Source organism: Heterocephalus glaber, unplaced genomic scaffold, assembly GCF_053883595.1.
Source record: "Heterocephalus glaber isolate CG9 unplaced genomic scaffold, H.glaber_assembly_v1.0 deba00001662, whole genome shotgun sequence".
Taxonomy (NCBI): domain Eukaryota; kingdom Metazoa; phylum Chordata; class Mammalia; order Rodentia; family Bathyergidae; genus Heterocephalus; species Heterocephalus glaber.
The window spans coordinates 9,997,501-10,021,599 of record NW_028258403.1 but is presented as its reverse complement, the minus strand read 5'-3'; the positions used below and the strand labels follow the sequence as shown (position 1 = coordinate 10,021,599).

Below are 24,099 nucleotides of genomic sequence, written 5' to 3'. Positions count from 1 at the left end.
TAGGTTGATTCCACATCTTGGCAGTTATGAAGAATGCTGTAATGAACATGTAAGTGCCAATATTTCTTCAATATATTGATTTTAGCTCCTTTGGCTGTATATCCAGTAATGGGACTGCTGGATTATATGGCAAGTCTATACCTGGTTTCTGAGGACTCCCCATATTGTTTTCTATAACTAGTATATTCATTTACATTCCTACCAACAGTGTATTAGAGTTATCTCTCCTTTCTCTGCATCCTTGCTAACATTTCTTATTTTTGTCCTTTTTGATAATAGCTATTTTAACTGGAGCCAGAGGATGTTTCACTGTATTGACATTCTTAATCTGGGAATAGTGCTAAGCACTTTATGTGAATCATCTCACTTAATTTCCTATATGAGGGTTTTAATAATATGAGGCAGAGAAAGTTGATGCCTTTAAAAATTACGATGATTTCACAGCTAAGTAGTAAACCCAGGATTCATTTGGTTTTTTTGACTCCATCCCTGTATTCTAAGTGTACGTTATTGCATTGTGGATAGTATTTGAGGTTGGAAAGTTACTGTTTAAACAATAGTAATTTACTTCAACTACTAACTTCTTGCCACAATTAGAATTAAATAGTTATATATGGATTTTTTTATGTCACAGGAAAGACTGACAAGGAAGAGCTGGACTCGACAGTCTTGAATCTGCCTCTCCTACTGAAAATTGTCACTCTAATTGGCATGCCCAAAAGCTATCCTTCTTTCCAACATAGTTGCATGATAATCACTAATGTTTTGAACCAGAAATTAAGTTATTCCTTTATAATAAACAATTTAAGCCTGGGACATTGCTCACTTTAAAGTAACTACCATTATAAATAGTATAGAAATGTCTGTAATTAGTGTGTTTTCTAAGAGCAGAACTAATTTGAGAGCGAAATAATAATCAGCATATTTAAAAAACATGGATTCAGATTGAAGGTATTTTTATAGATAGAATGGTTGGTAGTATCAAGTTTAAATTGCTGGATATTCATTCACAATAGGATTGGCCCTGTCACTGGCATTGAAGTCCAGTGGAATGAAGTTCTTTCCCTTTTCTCGAAAATAAATTTGAATGTGTTGTTTTAAAATCATTTTATACTTTCCTTTATCTGCGTTTATGACTAATATTTTTCTGTGGATATGCTAATGCCTTCAGTTAGTTTAAGTCAAATGTTGTTGCAGAGAAATTGATCTGTTCTTTTATATAACTTTGCACATGTTTGTGCATATCTACTTTGCATTGATCTTGAAGTTTAACAAACAAAAGCACTTTCTTTCAGATTTCTTGCTGCTACTGTTCTCATTACAATCCAAAACAACCAATGAAAACTGAAACAATTAATTCCAGGATAAGATAATGTACACTGAAAATCCTCCCTGTTATGAGAAATGACCAAGGATAAAAAATAGCAGTTGTTTGCAGTGAGCTAGAGGCAGCATATTCACAGGATTCAGTTAATCATCTTGAGACACATCTGATTCCATGGATAAAACTCTCTAAACTCCTACAAGAGGTACTATGTCTCTTTATAATGGTACCAAATCTCATACTAAGCAAGAAACATTGCTCTGGAAAGAGGTATGGCCCAGAATAAATGAAAGCTGGCATAAAATGTAAGGGAGAGATGGTTCTGTGTTTCCTCTTATGCCCCATCAATTGAAAAAAAAACTAAGCTTTTTCTAGATTTATGCTACCACAGAATCATAGGCTTCAAGAGCAACATCCAGGCCTGCAGTGCAAGTGTTCCTCTTTCCAATGAGGCCAGTGCCAACAGGAACACTGCACAAGTGCTTGGGGGTAGGAAATGTAAGAATAAGCCTAATTAATCCACCAGGGTGTTTCAACACTAAAATGATTTACTGAGGCAAAAACAAAAAAGTTATTCCTTTATTATTATTTATTTTTTATCTGTGGAGCCAAAGTGTGGGAAGATGACCAAGAACTCAGACATGGAAGTGATCTGAGTGAACCTGTGAACTTATACTGTAGTTTAGAGTCTGGAAGATACTGTAGGGGGAAGAATTTTCTTTTAAAGAATGGTTAAACAATTTTTTCTGGAGACACATCATGAGCACTGGGGGAGTATTGTTCCTCCCAGGTTCCATCTTGCTTGGAAACTTCTGTTTGCCATCAGCACACCAATTCGTGGATATCCTTTGATGCAAAGTGGATGTTCATGTCAACCTTCACTGTACTGATCAATGAGTAAACCTCTGAAAATAGCAACACAAAGAGAAGAAGAAAACAGATGACCAATAGGGAAAGGTGACTTTTCCTAATAAGAGAAAGGAGACATGAAGATAAAAATAAGATTATAAAAGCAACTTTAAAATGCATTAATAATACATTTATAATATTTTAAATTGTGGTATTTTGCTACGTTGCTAACTTTACGAAATTTGGGGTTTTATTAGTAGAATTAATTTAACTGATAATAAATGACAGAAATTCCATTAAAATATGCGATATTTGATGTCACTGTAAAATGTTGGTAAGAATATTCAAACTACTTAAGTAAAAGAAAATAAAAAACAAACCAACCACATATGATCCAGGAGAGCCAAGTGTGGTGGACCACAGCTAACTGTAATTCTAGCTTCGTGGGAGAATGAGGTAAGAGGATCGAAAGTTTGAGGCCAGCCTGGGCAATCTGGCAAGACTGTGTCTCAAAATGAAATAAAAAGGGCTAAGGATGTATATGGCTTAATGTTTCTGGCATTTAGTCACCAACATCACAAAAAGAAAAGCAAAATAAAGAAAACATATGAACAACTTGTTGTGTATACTTCAGCATATGTACAGTTACTCTTTGCCAAAGCTGTTGATTAAAGAAATTAAAAGAATTTAAAAAGAAAAAATGCCAAAAGAGTGATTTGGAGAAAAACTATGGTACGTATCTTTAACAATCCTACTCTATTCAATTCCTAGCAATTGTGCAACTGTAAATGATAAGACACACCAAACCAAACGTATCAATTAGCATATGGTGCTATTTAATTTTGCTTAATAAGAATTTCCAATAATCAACAATAAATTGAAGCATATTAATGGAGGAGCACAAAATAAATATAAAACTCTAAAAGAAAAATACATATATTCCAAAGAAAAACTGAAGACAAATTTAATAAAACACCCATAATAAGAGATAATTCCTATCTAACAGAACTGTTGTATGGATAAAAATTAAAGAGGAATGAAAACTTCATTATGTCTTCACTACTTCTGAATGACAGCTCAGGGTGCTTACTGGTCCAAAAGCTGCACTTTTGGACAATGACTCTTGGTTAGTGTTTTTCTTTAAAATAGTATCTTAATAGTTGGGGCTAATAGTAAATGAACCATTAAACTTTGCTTAGGACCTCCTCTTAAAAAAAACAATTGAGTTCAAGAAATAGTCATAAACTTGGGTTACTATAGTGAGGGAAGCTTCCATTTCAGACAATACTTAGACAAAGTCCTGTGTGCTCTGAGAGACAGAATTTGACTTTCAAGACCTAAGAAGTTGTAATCCTGAGTTGTTACTGCAAATTTGATAGGAATTTTGTCTTCTAAAAACAAAAAATAAATCAAAACAAATAAAGTACGAATCAAACTTACCATCTTTTTCTTTAAAGCTATGGAAAATATGGTAACTATATAGTTCATTATTTGAGTGGGACTGGGACGTTTGGCTTGTTTTGTCTATAATAATCCAGTGAGGTAATACCCAAAGGTGAGGACCCATTCCTTTTACATTTTTCTATGTGAAAAACATGCTAAAAATTATCTATGCTGTTTAGTAGGTAGCACCTGTATCTCTGCCACACATCTGTGGAAGCACAGTATTAGCCAACTCTTAATCAAGGATCACTTCCCTTCAAAGTGACTGATGATCCACTGGTAAAACAGCTTGTAAAAATAACTTCTTTGAGAAGGTGCTTCGGGGGTTTCAGAAACATCCCACCAGTCCTGCTTGCTTAATGCATGTTTGAAAGTTAATTTCTCACTAACATTTAAGGAAAAATGGCTTTAGAACAAAATTTAAATCATCCATTACATTTTAGAAACAGAATATTACTGGCATTATTTTCATTTCGATTACAAGGAATGATAATGTCCAAGATTGGCTTTTAAAACTGTTAATGAGCCCTGGCAATGTGAAAGAGATATGGATTAGGTAGATGTAATGAGATATGATTAAAGGGTGTAGGCACTGAAGGGTGTTGGAGAAATTCTTTTCAGAAAGAGTATAATTAGTGTCTGATAAAAGTACTTAGTAGGTAAAATTTTTGAAGAAGAAAGGTTAAGATAAACATATACTTTATGACAAACCTGCTTAATTTTTCCCCTTTGATTCTCTTACGTACTCAATATTATGTTGAAGTTTCATACATAAATAATGTTTGTCAAATACTTGATTCAATTCTACCAGACAATTAGGATGTTTTAATTGCCAGACACAGGAGCAGAAAATGTGTTGAAACCTCTTATTCCATTTTCAGTGTATATTTCTTTGTTGATTTATGTAATGTAGCTAATAATGTGAAACCTACCCTGGTTTTAAACAAACAAATGAACTTTTAGAAAGCTTTCCATAAGTTGCTAAGCAACTCCAAAGGCACATTTTATTAATTTAATAAATAACATTTAGTTGACAAATCCTAAAGGATGATTTCTAATTCCACTTTTTAAGAAGCAGAACATCCAAATAGGTATCCTTCTGATTTTTCCTGTTCCCATGGCCCCAGGCTAATAATTTTTAATGTTATATTTGAATCATTAAGCAAAACAATTTTTTCAATTTAAATTATTGATGTAATAGAAATTACATCAATAGTTGACTCATAGTGTAGCTCTCCAGAGTTAGAGATCATACTTCACTCTCATAACTGAAGGGATTTCAACCTCAACACTATTGACATTTTGGACAGGGTAATTTGAAGGTGCGGCGCTAGCCTGTGAATTATAAGGTGTTCAGCAGTATCCCCAACTTCTACCTACTGGATGGCGATAGTAGTCCAACACTTGCTATAGCTAGAAATTTTTGCATATATTGTCCAAAAAGGTTGGGTTGGAAGAGGAAAATTATCCCCAGTTGAAAACCACCACAAGTTATTATGAGTAGAAGTACTAAGTGCAAAAAAAAAAAAATCTTAGACTGGTCACGGAGACATCTTAAAGTTAGTCACCAGCTGTCAATATCTGACATCCCCTATCACTATCAATAAAGAAGAATAAGGGGTAAACCCTAGTCCAGTGCTGTTGTGGCTCTTGTTCTTCCAACACTTTTTCCTGATTTCATCATTTCAATGTAATTTGCACTGTGTACAAATTGTGTAAAGGGACCCGATGATGACTTTAAATACAGCTGCTCTCTAACAGCACCGCATTCAGAACTGCACTGAAATCTTTTCTCCTATTCTTTCTCCTTCAATTTTCCCTATCCTCGGTAGCTAGCCAGAATCATTTAAAAAACTAATTCCCATTTTAATCATGCCATTCTGGACTCATAGGAGGACCATAGCTTTCTGTCACCATTTCTATCAAACACAAACTCCTATGCATGGTCTAAGGTTTCCTAGAAATTGTCACCAAATTCCCACTCATCAAATATCTTTTTCACCCTCCACTTTCTCCATCTTTACCCCTTGCACACGAACAACTTTCACATTCCAATCTTCATATGTGACATGTAAAGGACAAATTCATTTCTTCCATGAAAGTGTTCCTAATTAAGCCTTCTTTACTTACTAGTATTATATTTTTGTTAAAAGAGTGAGACATGACTGTAAATTAATGTGAGGCAATCATCTACTGAATGTTTCCAATATGCCAGACACTGAGCATTGCTTAGGACCTGCTTCTATCAATTTACATTTCATTATTGATGCCCAACTAGATTGTAAGTTCCCAGAGGAGAGGAATAGGCTTTATTTGTATCCCTCTGGCACCTTTTAATAATGATGCTAATAAATATGCTTTACATTTGATTAGCAATTATAACATTTCAAATTACTTTCATGGTCATTAGCTCATTGGTTATATGATTTCACTATTTCACATGAATCAATGAAACCGGGGTACAAAATGCTGCAGGGAATAGTCCATGAGCTAACCAAGTGGGGCTAAGTAGAATATGCATTTAATATGTATGGAGGGACAGAAATCTGCCTTAAAATTTCACCCCCCTAAAATTTCTCTCCTGGTTACAAAAAGTTCATATGGCGTATAAAAACATAAGTTATTATAAAGAATAAAAACTGCTGAGTGGTGCAGAGGACAACATAGAAGTAGATTGTCGTGGGCAAGGGTTAAATTATAACATAGCTCCCGAAAAGCAAAAAAGTAATTTTTTTAGTTTTTGCTTCGAATTGGTTACAGGAGATTAATTTCGTTCCATATGGCCTTGACCTTTTACCAGGGAAAGTAAAATGCTTTTAAAAGAAAGCAAAATGTAAAGGAAAAGTTAATTCTCAAATCCTAAAATTCACTCGCATTTCACCTCACACATATATCAAAAAGTTCAAGAAAATATTTTCAACAATACTTAGGGACCTTTCTCACCCATTTGGGAAGTCTCTAAATAAGTACCACCAAAGTGCCTGTAAAAACAAAAGCATTTATTTATCAACTTCTCAAATGAATTCAATAAAATGCCAGCAAACTCAGTTGATTTGAGGATACCCGCTAACCCTAAGCGCCACGTGCCCATGGGACAGCCTTGATACCCGAGTCGTTTCCACATTTATGGACGTTTGTAAAGGATAGACATGGGCCTAGGCCCTGGGGGAAAGAGACTTATGGCTCAGCGCCTGGCATGAATTTGTGCCAGAAGAGGCGCATCTAAAAAGACCCAAAAAAACCAAAAAAAAACCCAAAAAAACACCCTGTTTTCTGAGTCCGTTCTCCACCTCTGACCCCCTTCAGCCTCAAATATAGAGAAGTGAAGACATAAAAGAAAACCCAATTAAAGAGAAGTGGCGAGAACAAGTGAAGACCCAGCAGCCCGACAGCCACCCGGAAGATGCAGGAGAGAGCTGCCACGCTAGCCCCGGTCCACGTGACTGTGTGGAACTGTCCCGGGGAGCACCGGGCGCCCAGTGTAGGACCACGGCGCACCGGGGAGGAGGACCAGAAGTGCAGGGCGGGAATGCGGAGGGAGGCCTGTCCCCAGGCGGAGTGTTACTTCGAACCCAGACCCCAGGGGCCCTCTCAGCTGTGTCCCCCACCAGGAGGCCGCACCCCACTACAGCGGAGTTTTTGGAAAATAAGAGAAACCCAATGCAGAAATAATTCAAAGAGCAAAATAAAAGCTAGACAATAGGAAACAGGGAGCTAGATCTTTTTTGCAAATGGGAGAAGAATCCAGAGATGAAGGGAGGGAGGGAGGAGAAAGGGAAGGGAAAAGAATTACGATGTGCTCTGTACTGGTGCCAACTCCCCAATATGAATATGATCATTGTGTACTGCAAACGTGTACTAATTTTTTTTTTTTTTAAACTGAGAAAAATAGGGATCTTCCAGTTTTCCCGAAGAGGAACAACTCGGCGGGCCGTGCGGTCTGCAGGGCAGGGTCGGCGCGTGCAGGAGCGGGTGCGGGCGGCCCGGGTGTGGACCCCGGGCCTCGGACCGCGGGCCCTGGGCCTCGCCTCGCCTCACCTGGGCCCGGGAGCGCGCGGGGAGCAGGCGCTGTCTCCGGGCCCCTTCCACGAAGGCGGGGCTGCGCGGGGACCGCGAGGACCAGCTCTGCTCCCAGCCCAAGCCCAGCCAGGGCGGCACCGGCCACGAGGCTCTTTGCAAACTAAATTGTTAGCACTGGTGTTGTCTCCGTTCTTCCCCCATCGCGGGTGTAGAAAAGAAGACAGAAACTGCAGTCTGTCGGAGGCTGCCCTCGCCCCGCCCCGGCCTAATTGTGAATCTTGAAGCCGGCCCCGCCGACGCGGCCAGAGGAAGGAGCGCCTCTCTCTCCTCCTGCGGCCCGTTGCTCGCTCTCCCTTCCTCTCCCCGCAGAGTCTTCTCTGCCCACCTCTCCATCCCACACACTTTACTAGCACATCTCGGGGGGCGGAGCCCTAGGTAACCCACAAAGCCCGGAACGACCCCAGCGCTAGGTGTCTCCGAGCAGAGCTGGAGAGTCTCGCTGGTCTTAGTAGAATTCAGTCACCGTCCTTACTCGCCTCTCCCCACTCCCGCTCCCGAAGGCTGGGGAGGGGAAGTGTTTTGACTTGGCGCTAAGGGTCAGCGGATCTTCACTCACGGTTTATAAAATCGCTTTTAAACTGTCCTCAGCCCAGGCCAACTGAGAATTCCCTTGTAAGGGGAAATGACTTCTCAGGTGATTTCTCACCGTGTCCGATTTAGGACTCCTCATCCTCGGCCCTTTTGGGTGTCCGCGGTTGGAACACCAACTCTACATTACTTTGCAAAAGGCTGGTGATTCAGAGGAGTCCTAATTCCCCTGTCCTGGAGGCCTGCCCTCTTTACCACCCTAGACTTGGGAGAAGCCCCGGAAGCCCAGGCTGCAGAACTAAGTACCCAACAGTTCAGGATTCTTCACAGGGGGAGGAGGGAATGGAGGAGAGAAATGGAAAAGGGGGGAAAAAATTGTGTTCATTTACACATTTCCTGTGCAGAACAAAAAAGCCTACCATCAGCAAAAGAAGGCTCTTCCTCTAAAATAGCAGCCAAAGAGGGAAAATTAGAATATGCATAAATTCCTTCATTTTCATTCCCACAGAGCATGATTTCCGGCAGATTTGTATTTAAACTGCTCGATTAATCCCAATCTCTCAACAGCATGTTAGCATCTTCCCAAAACTCACCTAAAGAGTATTGTTTCCCCCCACCACCCTATTTTGGAGCCCCCCCCAATCTTTGTCTGCCAATGAGAATCTCGTTCATAAGAGTATAACTTTATTTTTGGTGTCAATTATTTTACTTTTAAAACTGGATCGCTACACTGAACCACCTTTACTGCAAGCTGGCTGCTCTATGTGAAGCCTGAACTGAAAATGAGAGCCTAGTAGCAAATGTGTTTTGGGAATGCATATATAAAGGAGAATAAACTTGGTAGCACCAAGACACTTTTGTACATCTTCTCGGATTATAAAAACCTTTCCTACTCAGATTATATCCTTTCACCATTAGTGATAGCTAAAACACTTGGATATATACAGCTCCAATTCCCCTTCTTTTTAAGAAGCATAAGAGATCATCACACAGGTCTATTCAAAAAAAATATTATTCTTCACAAATATTCAAAGTGCCAATTCATTACCCCTCCCCAGCCCATTACTAAAATATTTTGCTTTGCCAATTGTATATCAGATCTGATTCTATCTGCCATGAAAAATTCTTTGTTGAAAAGAATATTAGTGACCATCATTTGAAAACATTCCCAGTGTCATATCTTGACTTGGACTTACCTCTCCTGTTTTTATAGTAGAATGTGAATGTTTAAAGAATGAAATTCCTTTATCTTGGCTTGGTGAAAATGTATATAGATCTTAATTCCATTCAACCCTGAATTCCATACTCTTGCACATCCTAATACAGAAAGAAAATCTATATTTGCTTTGTAATGCAATCTATACAGAGTATAGTGACTCTGGCTTTCCTCTACTACTTACAGATTACAAATAAATTTTGCTTTATGATTACAAAGAAAGAAATGCTAATACTGTATTTGTTTAGCTTTTTGTTTCTGCAAAAATAAGTACAATATTTGAACCATATGCAACATAGTGTATATACTATGTATGCATAAGCATTTACATATCTAGTTTACATTGGCTAAAGATTTATTAAGATATTGGGCTATGGGAGCCTATTAATTTTGTTAAATGGGGGAAAACTGCATGCACATGAGTGTCTGCATGACTCACTACTTTGTGAAATAACTGCTTTCCTTGTTGCTTTACTGTCCACCAAATACCCCCATTACGAGCATATGAAACTTAGTTTCTTTTAGGCATACACATTTTGGCCCCATACATCTCTCTATTGATCAAGAAATTTTCATTCATACACAGTTAAAATCAAATTGTTAGAAAATAAATTCAACAGTGCATGTAACGGAAGGAGGGTCACTTTTACTGGCAATGATGAATTCTTCTAATTTTCCTATGGAAAATGGTAGTGTGCTTCTTAATCAAAAGAACAATTCAAACAAATAAGGAAAAAATCCCAGCAAATTTTAATATCTCTCTAAAATACTATTTAAATTCAATTACATTGCTTTACATTGTATGTGGAAAGCTCCAGTTTAATTTCTGAACTATACTTGGGAGAAGGTTGAGTGAATTTGGTAAGCATTCTTAACCCTGCCCCCAAAGAGAAAGCCTAGTGTTTGTGGACTGAGAAAAGCCAGTTAAGACTAAACATCACTTCAGTGAATTTATTCTCAGAAATAAAAGCTCTTTTTTTTTTGCTAATCCTTAGTAAACTAATATTTTCATGAACTGGAGTTTTTCAAACTTTGTAAGAATAAATAGGAATGTTCAGGATCCCTGCCCTGACAGGAGAAAAGATGCAATGGCAGTAAATCAGGGAAGCTGCATGCCTTGTTTCCTCTCCCTTTCTTCCTTCAGCTACCCTCTGGTTTCATGGTATGAACTGTGTGTACTCGTAAGTTTGGAGATGATAGTTTTTTTAGAAAGTGTTCTAAAGAACAAATTGACCATTGATATATGCTTTTCTTTTTGTAATTTTTAAGATCTGCAGATTGTGCTTTCTCATACATTTTCAGGACCACACTGATGTATAGAAAAAAGAGAAGGAAAAAATTATATTCAATGGCTATCCTCCCTGCATCCAAAACTGTTCTCTTGCTAAGATTCTTCTCCATTTGGCCTAAGCAACTGGACTACCATGTCTCTGATCTCCTGTCCCATAACTTCGCTTCCTTTCCTAACCAGATTTCTTTTCAGTCTCATGAATGATGGCAATTATCAAACGACCTATGCCAACTCTTACATTTGTCTGATAAATATTGAGTCTAATTCCCTCCCACCCCTTCTTTTAATTTCATTACTTTTCCTTTGGGGGAGGGAGAAGAAATACAGGGGGCGGGGTTTCAGGAGATGGGAAGAACATTGGGTGAGAAGAAAGTTGGGTTATTGCAGATACAGACTCACTGACAGATTCTTTCCAGTCCAGTCCCAGGAAGTAGTGGCTGTTCTTTCACCTAGAATAATAATTCTTGGCAGGCTTACAATTCAGGAAAGCATCTCTTACTTTTCTTGAAGACATGAACTTTGCCTTGCTTGCTAGACCACTACTGCTTACTGATATCTTTATACCATTCTCCCTCCTCTAATTCTACTCTCTTCACTTCATTGTCTTCTTTACACACACACACACACCACCACCATCACCCCACCCCTACAGGAGTCAAAAGAGTTATCCTGGGGATCCTAATCCCTGATTTTTGTGTCTTCTCCTGTGGGCTAGGTTAGTCAAGATCAGGGATCTCTTTGGACTCACTGGAACCTCAGTAACTCTGTCCTCTTCATCCTGCTCAGCTTTGTGAACGCTTTCCAGTTATAACTGGCCTATGCACCAAAAGAGCTCCAGCCAGAAGGCACCCCCTCCCTCCACACAATAATTCTTTCACACGTTACTATTTTTCCAGTTTCCTTCCCAGGTTCATTTCTTTGGGAATGACATCTTCAGGGGAACACGTCCATCACAAAGAAGGGGATCGGGTACAAAAGTACCCAGTGCCAGTAAAAAGACCTACCATATTAGACCAATGGAGTCTGTATTTGGAAACTTGAATTGGGCTGGAAGGGATCATCCATTAAATCAGTGAAACAAGAAATCAGAGGAATGCTCTACTGCCTCCAGGAAACAAATTTCAGACTGAAGTGAACTCCGTCTTCATCCTGTTGGCCAGAGAAATATTTTAAGATTGTTCATGCTATCATTACTTGCATTATTATTATTAACAGTTTAATTCTGTCATCATTGATGCAGTTTTTGTTATTTTATTTTTGTTGTTGCTGCAGCTATTATACTATTCAACAGAAGTTTAGGAAGATTAGTCAGATTAATTAGTTTATTGGTAATTTAAAGCTGAAAACTAGTAATTAAGCCAAAAACTAGAAATGATCAGGGATGATTCATACTGATGGAATATTTTAGAGGAAGAGAATCTAAATGTTGTATATAAAATTTGGCAGCTATAAAATAAAATGGACTTGGGATCAAAAATATGATAACTGAATTTTTTTTTTAGTGTCTCAATCACTCTCCCTCCCCCAAATTCAGCTACGAACACACTGTGATTTGCTTGGTAGAGAGGGAAAAAATCCATTTGTTTCTGTTGACAGTGAACAAAGATCTTGTGCGAGCTTTTCATGTTATTTGCATTTTCACATGGATTCCCTGTGCTCCAGACTAGCCTAGCATCTAAGATCACTCCCCTCCAAGCCGGCCTCCTTCATTTCTTTACTCTTGTTAGGCACCTCTCTGAAAAGGTTGCATCACGTAAGACAGGTATACAATTTCATCTCTCTCAGACAGATTTCATGGAATATAAATTCAATAATGCAATTCTCTCCACAACAAGCTCTCTGCTCTCTTTCAAATATAATTAATGTTTTGATAGTGTAGTTCTTTAACTACATATATACACACAAAAACAGAGGCACCCTCAGCTTTGCTGTTTGTGCATCTAAAACAGAAATGGATGCAGCTCTTTCAGTGATTCCTTAAATCCTTCAAATCAGCCCACAGAGAGGAAATCTGTTTAGGTAATAATTACAGACTGTTTTATGCCTGGAAATATTTAAAATAATTACAGAATTCATGTTTCTAGTTTTTAATAATCATCATCGTTTCGTCAAATATCCTAGAAAATAAAGGTTGTTGTCGATTGATATTCTGATACAAACATCCACTAGGTAACAGTCAAAATCAACAAAAACATTGCCCTGGACCCCTGGTTGTCTTTTCCAAATTTTGATAATGGAGACAGAGTTTCTATATCTTCTATTTTATCCAATTGGGACCATAATGACACAAACATAATAACAATACAATGACTTCCATAAGGAATTGTTTACTCTATCAAACAACTCAGCTGTATGTTTTAGGTGAATTAATTCACTTAACTGTGATTGGTTATATGTAGATATATTCATGAGTGAAATAAATGGTTAGAAAGACAGCCATATAAGATATGTTAATAACAATATGCCCAATAGGAGTCAGGTGAGCAAATGTTGAGCTTCCATATTCAGTTGTACTGTAACCCTACATTTTGTGCCTTCAAACTAACTACAATTTTAAGAGGACAAATAATCTTGCAAAGTGTAAGACATTATATATTTTCTGTCCTTGATAAAGAAACTGTATCAATTTATTCTAATAAAAATACCAAACTTAGTCTGGCTATGGTGCTATTGAGTTGAAGAAGCTGGATATGTGGTATTAATACATTGATTTCTAAACATTGTTGCTATTTTGTTTGATATGGGACTGTATTAAGGTGCTGACAGGGGAAACGTTTGACACACTTCTTTCCTCCACATTATTTTACTAGTCAAAGGTGTGCTTTTCTTATCTTTTGAAGCTTTACTTTCTTGTTCTTTATGTTTAATGTTTGGAATTGTAAAAAAGATAAATGAATGAACAAAGGTGGAAGCACATGTGACTTATTTCAACTAGATATTTTTACACAATGGGATAAAATTTTCTTCCAGTGGAATTGTCCAAAAAAGGGATAGGATGTGATTCCTGGAAAGCTCACTTACAGTTTTTGCTATCATTTTAGATGGTGGCCCATCAGGGTTCCTTTCTCATTACTTTCCCCTAAACTGTTTGCCTTGAAAGCGTAAATGTGGGGCTGATTTATCCCTTCATTCCCTTGCAGGCTAACATATAAACATTAAATATTTGAATTAATTTTCCAAAAAAAATGTCCTAGAGATCTACAGATTTGGCCCTAGTACAAGACTAAATAACTAAGCCAGTTGTTTAGCTATACATAGCTAGATATTTGCCACTAGTGAGCTATAAACACATAGATAATGGTAGTTTTTTCACCATATTGATCATCAATGATGTGCTAATTATCAAAAAGAAATTGTTCCTCAGACTTTTATATTTTTTATGATTTCTTCCTCATGTTTATCTTTTTTATTTCTTTTTTGAGACAGACAGGACTAATTCTCTGGTTCCCAAATGGGGTTTTGTTTGGCTCACACTAATATTAAAGAAGATCACACACACGGTTGAAAAATATTGTTATTTTTCTTTAATGGGGAAAATTGGACTCCCGCGTGTCAGATCTGTGGATTTTCGAAAGGCAATGGAAATGGTACTGACATCACTTTGCACTTTAACAATCGCATTTGGTCTGGGTACAAGTTGTTTGTTTAACCCGACAGCTCGGTGCACCCCGTCGCACGCTTTGCACACTCATTAAAACGATTATTCACGACCTGTCGAGTGTTTTCGGGTTCATTCACAGGAAGGGCTTGGAGCGAGGGCGAGCAATTCAAATCAACACTGTCCACTACTCTGGCGCACGTGAGGACGAGCTGGTGGGTGCTTAGAAAGAGGAGGACGGGTGGGTGTGTGCTCTGTGCCTCGAGTCCTGTCCATGCTATGCTCTGGAATCTCCATCTCCACAGAATGCCAAGAGTGCTTGGTCCTATAGGGGCCATCTCCCTAAGTGAACGTAAGCACTTGACACAGCATGGAAAAATAAAACAAATAAAGGCAACTGGAAACTCTCCCTCTGTTCCTCCTTTCAACTTCTTGCAAAACTTTAGGTCCCAGGTCTCGAATCGCCCACCTTCTTTCTGCCCCCAGCCTTGGACCTGAAACCTCACCTCTCACAGCTCACAGCCAGGACGCTAACAATGATTAGTTTCAGAAAAACTCTTACAGGGTGAGGAGATTAATTACTTTTCCATCTCCTTTCTCAAAAAGAATTTAGATCCTTTCGTACTCAAAAAGAATTTAGTTAAGTTTCTTTCTATATTTCTTGCAACAACTGGAGGGGGGAGGGGCGTCAGGAAACAATGAATAGGATCTTGAAACATACAATATTTGATACTTGTATTCCAAAGTACTAACATGGAAGAATTTGAGAAAAGTCCAATACAGAGAGGATTAAGTAGTTCTAGATAAGTTACTGGTTTTTGTTTATTTGTTTGTCTGTTTGTTTTCAATTTTCAAGTAATCTGTCAATTTTTTGGAATGGCAGTAAGGGAAGCAGAAGCATGAGTGGGTATCAATCTTCCACTATTGCCCTGTTGTTATACAGGGTACACTGTATGGTCTTTGGTTTTCCTATTTGTTTGAATGAGTCCTGGCACATAATATTCATATGAGGCATTAGTTGAAGAGAGATACCTATCTTTGTAAGATATGATTGCATCTATACACTAATATATGAGTGCATTCATGCACTTAATAATGCTCAAACACTCCAGAATGTCTTGTTCAGCCTAAGTACCATGGTATAGTTTAGAGTTAACAGGTGTTTTAAAACAAATACCTCATATCTATATATAAATGATTGCTCCTTGATTTTTCATCAGCAGCCTTAGCAAACCCAATGGTTGCTTACTGTTATGAGAGTAACCTAGTTATCCCAACTGAGAAAGATAAGTTTCATCAGTTTCATTCTATTACATCTAACAAAAAAAACATGGTTTGCTATTTAATTGAAATACATAAATACAATGTAGAAAGAAAAGAATGGGGGTTTTCAAGCAGCAAGAGATTTTAATCAGAAACCGTTTCCTAATTGCTGAAAAGCAAGTATGAATAAGTAATTTTGTAAACTTGTAGGGTTGCTATAATTCACTATCAGGTTTACTTAAAATGGATCTGTCAAGTGTGTCTCGCTTCCTATATAAGCTCCTTCATTAAAACCAACCTGCGATAATAATCAAGAGGCAGATGCTGAAATATGTAAGTAAATAACTAAAAGCCTTTGCATAAATAAACACAAATCAATGTAGTAATAGACAACATTATTGATGTAGGAATGATCGATTTTGGTCTTCCAACCTGCAATCAGAGCTTGCAATGTATAATTAAAGTATATTTTTCAACTCCACTAATACTACCACTACTGGAAAAAATAGACAAATAAATAAACAATATCTCCTGCCAGTCTCACATGATTCTACTTTATTGTTTTCTAGGGTTTTTTTTTTTTTTTGGATGGGATGGGAGGAGTACTTATTTTTTAAAGAAAGCTTTGCTAACCTTTGAAACTACATCATTAATTATAGAAACTTTAAAGAATCAAATAATAAAATTACCACTTTATTCTTGCTTGGAATTTTTCAACCTTCATGTCAGCCTCTAATTACTCATTCAGCATATTTTAATAGGAAAAATACAATAGTGTTCATTATTTTAAAAGAATTTTTCCTCAACTACTGTAGTACCTTTTGATTTAAAGATTCTTTGGGCCTTTTGTTAAGATAAATGAGAAAGATGTCATTTCCTCGATCTACCATGAAAGCTCTCTCACCTATGCCTCAGTGTGGAAGCATCATGAAACAAGCGGTGTGTGTGTGTGTGGGGGGGTCTGCATGATTCCAAAACTGTTTCATATAAGGACTGCAAAACAGTGTCTGACTCAAAGAGACAAATATACAGTGGATTGGAAATTCACATATAAAACAATGTTGCGGATTTTACAAAATGTAAATTTTCTTTTCAAAAATATCCCAGAGAGCAGAATTGATTTGGCACGGTATGTGTTGAGTTTGAGTATTTGAGTTCTGAAGAATAATGAAGATGTTGCTTATGATTCTTTCTTCATCAACTGAGATGTTTATTTACATATATTTAGGTCTAGGTTTCTCAAACAGAAACCTTTAAGAGAATTTCCTACTTATGGAAACTCAGCTACTTTGAAAGTGACTTTTTTCTATGCAGTATTGCTACATATAAATATTGATTTTGTTATCTTTATGACATTGCATGACGAAGCATTCTCCTTAACTCCTTTCTTTCCCATCCAGGGCCAATAATTCAGGGGCAACCAGACCCAAAAGGAAAATATCATCAGTTATTATTTAAGGCTAATTTAACAGATAATTTAACTTCAAACAACAATGTCCAGGTCATTAAATTTCAGAGCAATGAGAAAATGAAAGAACGGAGAGACAACCCTCCCTAACCCCATTACAGTTTTTAGTCTTCCTTTTCGATCAAAAGAATCCAAACCACCTATGAAGCTATGTTTGCTTCTTAAACGCACTGATTCAAAGGATGACACAATAGGAGAGAGGAAGAAAGGGACTAAAACTGAAGACCACGACTCTAATTCAGGAAGTGCTAGTGAGGCCGGAAATTTCAAATAAAGCCGAAAATAAATATCCAAACATTTATGGCAACGGACCGCAGCCTTTCCTGCTGAGCTACGTCTCCAAACCTCCGACAAAGTGCCAGTCACTTTTCTCCCATGCGGCTTTCCCACAAAGCCAAAAGACGTGGAATGGACCGTATGTATTACACTACAGGCCAAGAAAGACCTTCACAACCTTAACTACGATGGTTATTTGCTATGATTTTCAGTACCCTTTCTCGCCACAGTGTCACGATTTCTTCAGACCTGCAGCTTTGTAGGCGGACGGGCGAGGAGGGCTTGGACTGGCGGAGGAAGGGCGGTCGAGGGGAGTCGGAAGCACCCAGCTCGATTCCGCGTCCTCCTTTCTTTCCAGTCTCCAAGGCCGAAAGTAAGCGCCAGAGAATTTCCCGCTGGCAAGGGGTAACCCTTCCACTCGAACCCCGGCCTTTGTCTCCCCCAAACCCAGGCTCCTCTCGGTGCTGGGAGTTCGTACCCCTAGGCTACCTCTTTTCCTGGGACTCCAAGTCTTAGACCACAGGCGCGGGCAGGGAAGCAAAATGGGGTAGAAATTGCCAGGCAGTGGAACGCAGACATGATTTCTATGGTAAAGAGAACAGTTTTATCAGCTGGCAGAAGAGTGCTGGAATCTGAAACTGCACCGGGTAAACAAAAGAAACAACTTTCAGAGGGAAAAGGGGGCGGGGAAGCACAGAAGGCTAAGAAGAAAGAAAAAAGGTAAAGACGCGCGCCCGCCTAGGTTCTGGAGTCGGTTTTTCCGGCGGCTGCCAAGGCGAGCTGCAGCGCGGAGCTCCGCTTGTCCTGGGCAAGAGCGCCCTCGCGTTGCTGCTCCGTGCGCAGCTCCGGGCTCGGCCTCGGCGGAACCGTGGCCGCGCGGGCCGGACAGCCGGGTCCTCCGCATCCGCCGCCGCGTGCAGCCTAATTTCTCTCCTACAGTCCAAACCCCAAGAAAACAACGCCGCCGGCTTGGTGCCGCACGATTTCCAGTCCCGCCGTGGCACCCGCTCCCCGACTTCACTTCCAAGCCCCTGAAGCGCGGCAAGGCCAAGTGGACACCGCAGCAAGGACCCCGAGTTCGCTGCGGCAGAGCCAGCCCGCGCCTGGGGCGCGCTCGCAGCCACCCTGGGACGGGCAGCCTCTCGAGCGTACTCCGCCGTCTCCTAAGTGTGCATTAAGAATCAATTATTTGCCTGATAGTTCCAAAGCCAGGAACTGAGATATTCCCAGCAGGGACAAAAGGAAGCCCAGAACGGTGTTCATTTCCCTGGTCTTTCGAAGACTCAGAGAAATCTCCCAAATTCGACCCGCGCTGCACTGGACCTGGTGCGGCCCGGTTAAATCTCGCAGGGACCCTCGCCGGACCCAGGCCCAGCACTGGGGACGGGGGTCTGGCTCGCAGGGAGACTGGCGATGTCGGTGTGAAAATGGAGAAAAAGAAAAAAGAAAAGAAAAGAGAAAAATTTTGCAGAGGGAAGTTCTTAACTCTGAAGCAAAGAACTTTATCTCAAATGGGGTGAGCAAATCGTTCCGGATGTGAACGTTAATAAAGTCCTGTATTTCTCGCAGAAACCCTAAGACTCAGAAATCATATTTCCACGAAACGAATCACTTTGCTCTTTAGGACCTATTTTAGACTTCCACTTCCTTCTCCGTAAGAACTTGGTCTTGTTTTCTCTTCACCCTCCCTCCCCCTTTGCCATGTCCACATCTTCTTTACTTGGGGATCCACCGGGATTTCTATCAACGTGAAAGAATCATGCATTCTCTCACCTATGTCTGTTGGTAGCCCACTCGCTAAGCACATTTTCCAAGAAAACCAGACTTAGTAAGTGCAGGAATTCCACGTCGCGTTTAAAGCGCGTTCAAAAGCAGTAGGTAGGACTCATTCCCCACACAACCTGCCCGGGTCGAAGACCTCATCCACTTACCCATCTCGGAGGATGAGCGCTCCCAATTCTCAAGAGCTTTTTCTCGGCTTCCAGCGGACAACAACCTCGGCCAGAGCCCTGGGCGGAGGGGGAAAAAAAAATAGGTAGAAATCGGAAGAGAGAAAGGGAAACACAAAATGTAACACTATATCATATCTTCGATGGCCTCGAGCCCCCTTGGCCTAAGACATCAAGACCAGGTCCCCAGGAACTGGCCGCTAGAGCGGAAAGCGTCACTTTGGAGTCTGAAAGTAAGAGGCGGCTGGCGTTGGGGGAGGGGTCGTGGAAGTAGAGGAAAGACGGATGATAGGGATGAAGAAAAGAAACCCTTCCTAAAAAGCGCACGGAAAACGTGAGGATGAAGTACTAACTGAAAGATCTGTGGGGCCTTTTAGCTCTTACAGGTAGGTAGCTCTTGGGAGGAATGCGTGTTGGCACGAAAGAGAATCTAGATGGCCTCTATTCTTTCCATATCTCTAGGATCTGGCCTTGAGTAGAAACATAAAGAGGAGAGAATTCTACTTCCAGTTTCACCTACCCTGTTTGTTGGAATGGCTGCCCAGATTTTCACGTTGGAGAGTCCCATCCTTCTGGCAGAAGCTGGAGTGGTGTTGAGGGGCAGGTTATCTGGTGAAGTAGGAATGTACAGGAACCCCGCCCTCTAGGCACAGTTACACAACCCAACCAGCCCGTCTCAGCCAGCTCTAAAACCTCTCATGATCTTCACCTTCACCCTTTGTTAGCCTAATTCTCCAGCAGAATTTTAGTCTCAGACGCAACCAGCCCCTTTAGCTATTCATAAAATTAATTTCTCAAAAGCAAATTATTTCCATTCATCCAAATTCTTCAACAATGGTGTAGAAACTACGCTTTGTAAAACCACACTTTTATATAGAGCTCTAAATATATCGGATTTATATACCTGTTTGGGTGAAATGTTACCAATTTATTAAAATCAATACACTGCAAGACTCGTTTTTGGTTTTGTTTTTTTTTTTTTTTTTTTTGCCTCTCTCAATTTGATTGCTCATAGAAATCACATGAAGGCTACCATGATGATAAGGATATTTGTCTTAAATGTTGATAGTTCTAGACCTTATGTTCATTTTATTTCCAATTTTGCAACAGACTGAGGAAACATGTTTGGAAGAATTACTTACTGTTCAGGTCTACATCATTATCTCAGTGTTTTATATATTAATAGTTTTTATTAACTTTATACTAGGCAAATTTGGGTATTTCACTTTAAACTTGTAAATAAATATAATTTGGGATCTCAAGTGTTAAGTTGTGATCATTTTCAGTTCCAAAAATCTCAAAAAGGGCTACCACTATCTCAATAAAAACAATTATAAGTTTAAAAGAAAATAGTCTTAACAAAGTTTGAAGTATTGTTCTGGCATGAGGTAATTTTAAATGACAAAGGCTGGTGACAACAAACAAGACAACATTACAATTGATCTGATGCAAAAATATATTAAATGTCAGGCCAGACTGTCATTTGCTTTTTTTGAAAGATATCTTGAGGAATTATAGAATATATCAAGGTAGATGAAATGTTCACATTAGGCTTTAGAAGGCCTTCCAAGTTTTTCCTTTGTGCAACCCTCTTCATGTCTAGTATGCCTAATAACTAAACTCCTAATCACATCTGTTGTATATGTAATTTGAATATGTGTCCAGGCATAACTATTCCAGTACTTAGTTTATATGAATGAAAAGAGGCCAATTTTATTCTTGAGTTCAAAGTACAAAGTTTGCCTTGAAATTCTATTTCTCTACATCCAAATAAACACTTTGAATCACAAATAAAGAAGTATTTAATATATAACCATAAAAAATTCATGGAGGAATTTTTTTCCTCTATCTATGTCCTTTTATCTCAGTATGAGTTCAACTTTCTTTTCAAGTTTTGGTAGGTGAAAATACTATATTTCCTCTGTGGTAGTACATTCTCATTCCACAAAAGAAACCCATAGCAAAAGCAAACGATAAATCATCACCTCTTCCCAGCCTAAACATAAGCCTTTCTTCCAGGTATTCTGGATCACAACTGTGTGATGAGGATTTCCTTTGCCTAACCTCAGCACATGTACTCTACTTTTTATAGGCCATAAATATGGGTTTTAACACAATAATTTGTGAAGTTTTCTTTTATGCTTCATTCTGAAGAACTGTTACGTTTCAAGAAACTTTTATCCCTGTTGAATGTTTCCTCATAATAAGAGAATAAAATCATGTTCAGACTGCTTAAAGAAGATAATTAAACTAGCTGTTTTGATCTACTTTTTCCTCACCCCCCATATATTTGATTCCAGTTCTTTTAGTCACTCTCTCTCTCTCTTCTCTTCTATCTTCTCTCTCCACTTACTCCCATTTTCCAATATTAACTACTCTGCATTTCAATTTCAAGTCTACTTTAGTCAGCTTGCTTCTCCCCCCCACACCCCCAGCAACTCTCTGCTTGCTGATAACATCTTAAGGACGGATTATTTTTCATTGGGCCCATTGTAAGAAGTAGCCAGCTTATTGCATTACTGCAGAACACATTTCAGACTATACAATTGTAACAAATGAACAACTTGTCCTCTACAGACTCACCACAGGATCCAATTAGTTACTAAACCTTTTACTCAGGTTTTCCAATTATTTTTTGGAATTATAGCATTTGGGCTGCCTGAAATGATTAAAAATGCTTTCATTTCATATATATGCATATATATACATACATATGCATATTGGAAAGTAAAACAAAATTATGACTCAGTGTAAGCAAATGGAACAAATCTTTAAATTATACAGACACATTTAAAAGAGAATCAAAGAAGTACCTCTATGTTGTAAAAAATGAGGAATAAAAGGAGAGAGAGGCATGTTGCTTCTTCTGAATATCTAGAATTTTAAATGGTTATTATTTAAAATTAATATCAACATTGATCTGCAAGTCATTACAACAGGTGATCACTTCAGCAAAATCTATATTGCAATTTCAGCACATCTTTATTAGAACTCTTCCATTGTGGGTAAACAGCCACAAAAATAAATGCTGACTTAGAAAGTATAAATACAAATATTTAAACAAAAATGTTTGCAGCATTCATAGCGCAAATTGTACCTGAACTGAAGGGCTTTGTGTATCTCTATATATTACATATGTGTTCATTATTCACTACTATCTAACCATATACATATATTTATTTATAATTTGCCAAGTGCTATAAACAAGATACCTGAAACAAAGTATATAAAAGCATTCTATTAACTGATTTAAAAATAAACAGCAATGCACATAAAATTAAATATCTCTTTTTTTGCTGTATATCCACAAAAACTTAAAAGATATCAGCTGCAAAGCCTATACTTTGTTTAAAGCTAGTGTTTATTAAATAGCCTGCTCCTGTTAAAATTTGTCCACAAAGGGAAAAAACATTCTATTTCCATTTTCAGAATAGCAGTTCAAATTAGAGGAGCAGTTTAAATCTTAGTTTGGCCAGAAGAGCCTTTGAACTCCCTATAAATTGAATGGTCTTTTAAAAATTAGCTCTACTTAATAAAAGAGACAAAAGTATCAAGATATATATGAATTTAGCCTATTTTTTTATTTCTGTGTGTTCATAGTAAACATTTTTGTAAGTGACAAACACGGGCATATGACCACAGTATCACAATCAAGAAATTTTAAGACAACATTAACAATCACTCAAATTTATGCGGCATTTGCGCAACACAGGTTACATATTTGCAAGGTTTACCTATAAGTACAATAGGTATTAACATTTCACTACATTTAGAAAAAATAAAAGTGACCTGTTAGTGACCACATACATCAAAATATACACAACACAAACTGAAGGCAATCATTAATTTTGTCCCCTTCCGATTCAATTAAATGGGCAGTGTTGCCAACTGAAACGACTTTCCTTTTTTGTTTGTTTGTTTTAATACTTAGTATACCAAGTGCATTTTCTAGAATCCAATCTTTGGTCTAAAAGTAAACAAAAGAAAATAAAAACAGTTCTCTAAAGAAAAGGACAAAACAATAGATGGCCAAAATAATTTCTTGGGCACCTTTACTACGAATGCTTCTTAAATACAAATTACAGTGTAACATTTTAAAACTCTCCCCATAATTTAGGCTGTTCTCAAGGTCTGCGTCCCCCAGAGAGATCCATGATAACTTATAATACTGCACACATGGAAATCTGGCGGCTCTTAGAGATAGACTTGTCAGGTTTGAATGAAATGGCAAAGCAGTCACTATTTCGATACACATTCTACTATAATTTTGACTTCCAAACCTTATATTCTACAGTGTATTCTCCCCACATTGCACCTCGCTGACACTCCACACCTTGTTAGAATAATAAACAACCCTAAAGACTGAACAAACGTACAGAAACGGGAGGGGGGCTTAATAAAAAATACCTGGACTTATTTTTAATTATCATTTACAATGCAAATGTGTGTAAAACGTTCACTTACAGTCTGGTCCCAGGGATGTTAATGTATTAATGGGTTGGAAGAAGACCCCTGATTTTGATGTGTGAAATAATCAGACAGTCCCCCAGACAGTCCCGTCGTAAAACTTGGCAAAGAGGGTCTTAAAGACTCACAGGGCAGGGTCGAGGGGGCCTGCGGCGACGTGGAGGAGGACGCGGCCCGGGCGCTCATGGACGTGCTGCTCTGCGAAGTCATTGACGGGTGCGGGACGTGGGGGAAAAAGTAACTGGTCTGGCCCGCCAGCAGGTTGACGGAGCAGGGGTTGAGGGAGTAGGTCCCGGAGCAGGGCACCGACAGGCCGCAGGGCACCGAGGCCGCGAGCGCGGCGGCCG

General features: G+C 38.7%; 1 protein-coding gene across 4 annotated transcripts in view; it reads right to left on the bottom strand.

Moving 5' to 3' along the window:
- Positions 1-1,889: 1,889 nt before the first annotated feature.
- Positions 1,890-24,099, bottom strand: part of Foxg1 (forkhead box G1) — a 24,760-nt gene continuing 2,550 nt past the window's right edge. The window contains exons 1-5 of one of the 4 annotated variants that reach the window (XM_087197059.1): positions 19,806-24,099; positions 19,268-19,345; positions 11,736-11,880; positions 9,421-9,541; positions 1,890-2,229 (exon numbers count right to left, since the gene is read on the bottom strand). The exon at positions 19,806-24,099 is cut by the window's right edge and continues 1,469 nt beyond it. In XM_087197059.1, the coding sequence (XP_087053185.1) occupies positions 23,768-24,099 (332 nt within the window). In that variant the 3' untranslated portion in view covers positions 1,890-2,229; positions 9,421-9,541; positions 11,736-11,880; positions 19,268-19,345; positions 19,806-23,767. Of the gene's footprint in view, positions 2,292-9,420; positions 9,542-11,735; positions 11,881-19,267; positions 19,346-19,805 lie in introns of all 4 variants that reach the window. The other 3 variants (XM_087197058.1, XM_087197060.1, XM_087197061.1) reach the window with 3 other exon arrangements.